General features: G+C 50.2%; 2 protein-coding genes across 2 annotated transcripts; both read left to right on the top strand.

The window, feature by feature from the left end:
* Window positions 1-507: 507 nt before the first annotated feature.
* On the top strand, window positions 508-1,368 carry K437DRAFT_265528 (uncharacterized protein; the record flags this gene model as incomplete). The annotated part of the gene is made up of 3 exons (XM_013384278.1): window positions 508-625; window positions 791-933; window positions 994-1,368. 3 exons carry the CDS (start codon window positions 508-510, stop codon window positions 1,366-1,368), a joined length of 636 nt encoding a protein of 211 aa, XP_013239732.1.
* A 24-nt stretch (window positions 1,369-1,392) lies between these two features.
* K437DRAFT_85098 (uncharacterized protein) lies at window positions 1,393-2,398 on the top strand. Its single transcript, XM_013384279.1, has 2 exons — window positions 1,393-1,715; window positions 1,782-2,398. Exons 1-2 carry the CDS (start codon window positions 1,558-1,560, stop codon window positions 2,269-2,271), a joined length of 648 nt encoding a protein of 215 aa, XP_013239733.1. The 5' UTR covers window positions 1,393-1,557; the 3' UTR covers window positions 2,272-2,398.
* Window positions 2,399-2,642: the final 244 nt, after the last annotated feature.

The raw sequence follows: 2,642 nt of genomic DNA on the forward strand, positions 1-2,642 counted from the left end.
CTGGTGGAAGGCACCTTCCCCGTCTATCGACAGCATTGCTTACTGCTATCACATTGGCCGTTTGGCGCAATTTGACGCATTGGCCAAACGTTCCAAATCCAAATGTGCCCATTTCTGTTGAGCCAAAGCATCCAATATCTCCTAGGTTTGGATCAACGAGGTAGAAATGAGACCTTACGAAACAGAAGTTGTCCTTAGTTTACTGAATTCTGTCAAGGTGTACAGAATGATGATAAAGGAGGGAAAATGCGAAGGGTAAATGGTGGCGTGGACAGCAGTGACTGTGTTTTTAATTGCGCAACTTTTCGTGAATCTGCTTCTCTATCTTGACAATTGGCACCAGAGCTTGATTTATAAGAACATCAATCATCCGAACTCCCGAGAGTAAATGAGGCACAGGTGAGGCAATTTGACTGCTGCCTGGGTGAGCCGTTTCCCCCGTACACGTTAGACGTTAAGTGACATTTGCCAAGAAGCCAGCGGTCAATTGTCAGCGTTCAACCGTGAATGCGTGCAAATAACTTCGAAAGAGGAGGTATATCATGGAGCCAGAATGTGAACGCATCGTATATTCCAGCAGAATCAGCAGAAGAGCAGGTTAAAAGGGATTACCCATTCATCCCATGTGAGCTTTGCGGGGAATGTCTACAACCCTCACCTCGACAGCTTCTGGCTTTCGAGATTGTCAGATGGCACATCAGTAAGATCGGCATCGCACCTGGAATCGTGATGCCGACCATCCTGCAGAGAATAGTATAACTGCTACGAGTAACGTTTGGTTCGGTCGTAGACGACACATTGGAATTGACAAATCACAATGGGATGCTTGAGCTTTCTCTCTGGGTCCTGGTGTGGCGTTCAATTTCAGGACGCAGCGATCCCACTAGCGAGGTCTTCGTCATGCGGCGCACGCGCACCCAGCTGGGGCTTTCGGTCATTCACCAGCGTTATGATTTGGCTTGCAGTCAAAGTGTGGCATTTCCATTGCCATAGATTGCGGCCTGCGAAGCGAAGTACGCGAGATGCCCACTGCAGCGGTGTCCTCCCTCGGCCTCTGAAGAGAAAAAACTCGACGTCGTGCAAGCGCAAAAGGATCAGCGAGAACTCCCTTACAAGAAGAGCCAGCCAGCTGCAGAGGCAGGGAAGCAAGAGTGGTTCAAGTTGCTCCGCACTGACAAGAAATCGAAAAGCTCCCTCGCCTGCCACTTGACCTCCAGAAGAACACATGGGTTGACTGCGTTGACTGTTTTGTTGTATCCGATCCTACCCTTCCTCACAGCACACGAGCTCACCAGAGACGCCAAAGAGAACGAAGTTTCGCCCGAACTCTCAGACCAGCTTGGGGATTCGGAAGAAAATCCACCTTGACGGTATGCTCCCTCTATCAATGGATGGAGAAAAGGCCTACTTGCCAGACATCACAGGAGACGTCGCAAGAACAATAGCTGCATTTCTGTGGGATGCCAGTTTTTGTTCTATTAAACTGCGATTGGACGACTGCCGTGATATATGACAGTGTGCCGCAGATGACTTCGAATATGCGGGTTCTAAGAGGGAATGAGTTCGACCACTGTGGGTGCGAGGCTGTGTGTCATATTCCGTACATGGTGCTGGGCAATGTACATCGTCAACGCCAACCAGAAACTGGAAGGAGAGTGGGCCCCAAATGGAGCCAATATCAAGGAGGCTGGAAGCAGCAATTGCGATCACAATCTGTGAGTCAAAAGCTGAGGTGGAACAAGCAGCGCATTGCTCATCCAGTATATCCTTCCTTCTTGTAGCAGAAAGATTCGGTGGCTGAGCGATACTCTCGAGCGCGTAAATGTTCAGAGCCAAGGCTGTGAAACCCTTCCCTATGAGCAAATCTGCAAGGCCTTGCTCACCGGGGACCACCTTGAAGGACTGCGCGATGTCTTCATCCATCGTTTGAGCTTGCACGGCATGCACGCCATGGTCAACATGGTCAAGAAAGTGCTGGTGTCCCGAGCTCCCTTTATGACACGCACGGCCAAAGTTGCAGAGGGCGAGACATGGCTGCGTACCCGTGTTCAGAAGTCGAATTATTACAACACTAACAAAGCGAATCGTGTGCTGCAGACCTGGATCAAGCATCGTCCTAAGACATCTGATGGCAAGGCCATGCTCACACTTGTGCTCATGCTATCAAGTTATCTTGGCAAATACCGCAGAGGCGTTCAAATCGTCGCCATGAATTTCCTCTACGAGTTGAGGAGTTCGAACACATCTTTGCAGAGAAAGAGTAGTGAGTGAAGGATGATAAATCGCCGGGTGACTGTGAAGATCGCTCGGATCGGGATTTGGGAGGCATGAGTACAATATGAGCTTTGCCATGCAGATCTTGCGGTGTGCATCAGTCTGATGTTTTACATGCCCAGTCTCGACAACGACCTTGGCGCGATGCGGGGTCCTTTCAGGATCGACAATTGTCGCAACAATCGCATGGTTAATTACAACATTGGCGTTCGCACCATGCGGGACAAGTGGAGCTGTCCGAGCAACGGCAATGCTCAGAGAGTGGCGGATGACTGGAACGTTTGGCCAATGCGTCAAATTGCGCCAAACGGCCAATGTGATAGCAGTAAGCAATGCTGTCGATAGACGGGGAAGGTGCCTTCCACCAG

This window comes from Tilletiaria anomala, assembly GCF_000711695.1.
Source record: "Tilletiaria anomala UBC 951 chromosome Unknown K437scaffold_242, whole genome shotgun sequence".
Taxonomy (NCBI): Eukaryota; Fungi; Basidiomycota; class Exobasidiomycetes; order Georgefischeriales; family Tilletiariaceae; genus Tilletiaria; species Tilletiaria anomala.

Bases quoted from the DNA above. Each gene is read 5' to 3' on its own strand.
- K437DRAFT_85098 (XM_013384279.1), top strand. From the start codon at position 1,558: ATGAGTTCGACCACTGTGGGTGCGAGGCTGTGTGTCATATTCCGTACA. The intron at 1,716-1,781 runs GTGAGTCAAAAG...TCCTTCTTGTAG, and splicing joins AGCAATTGCGATCACAATCT to CAGAAAGATTCGGTGGCTGA.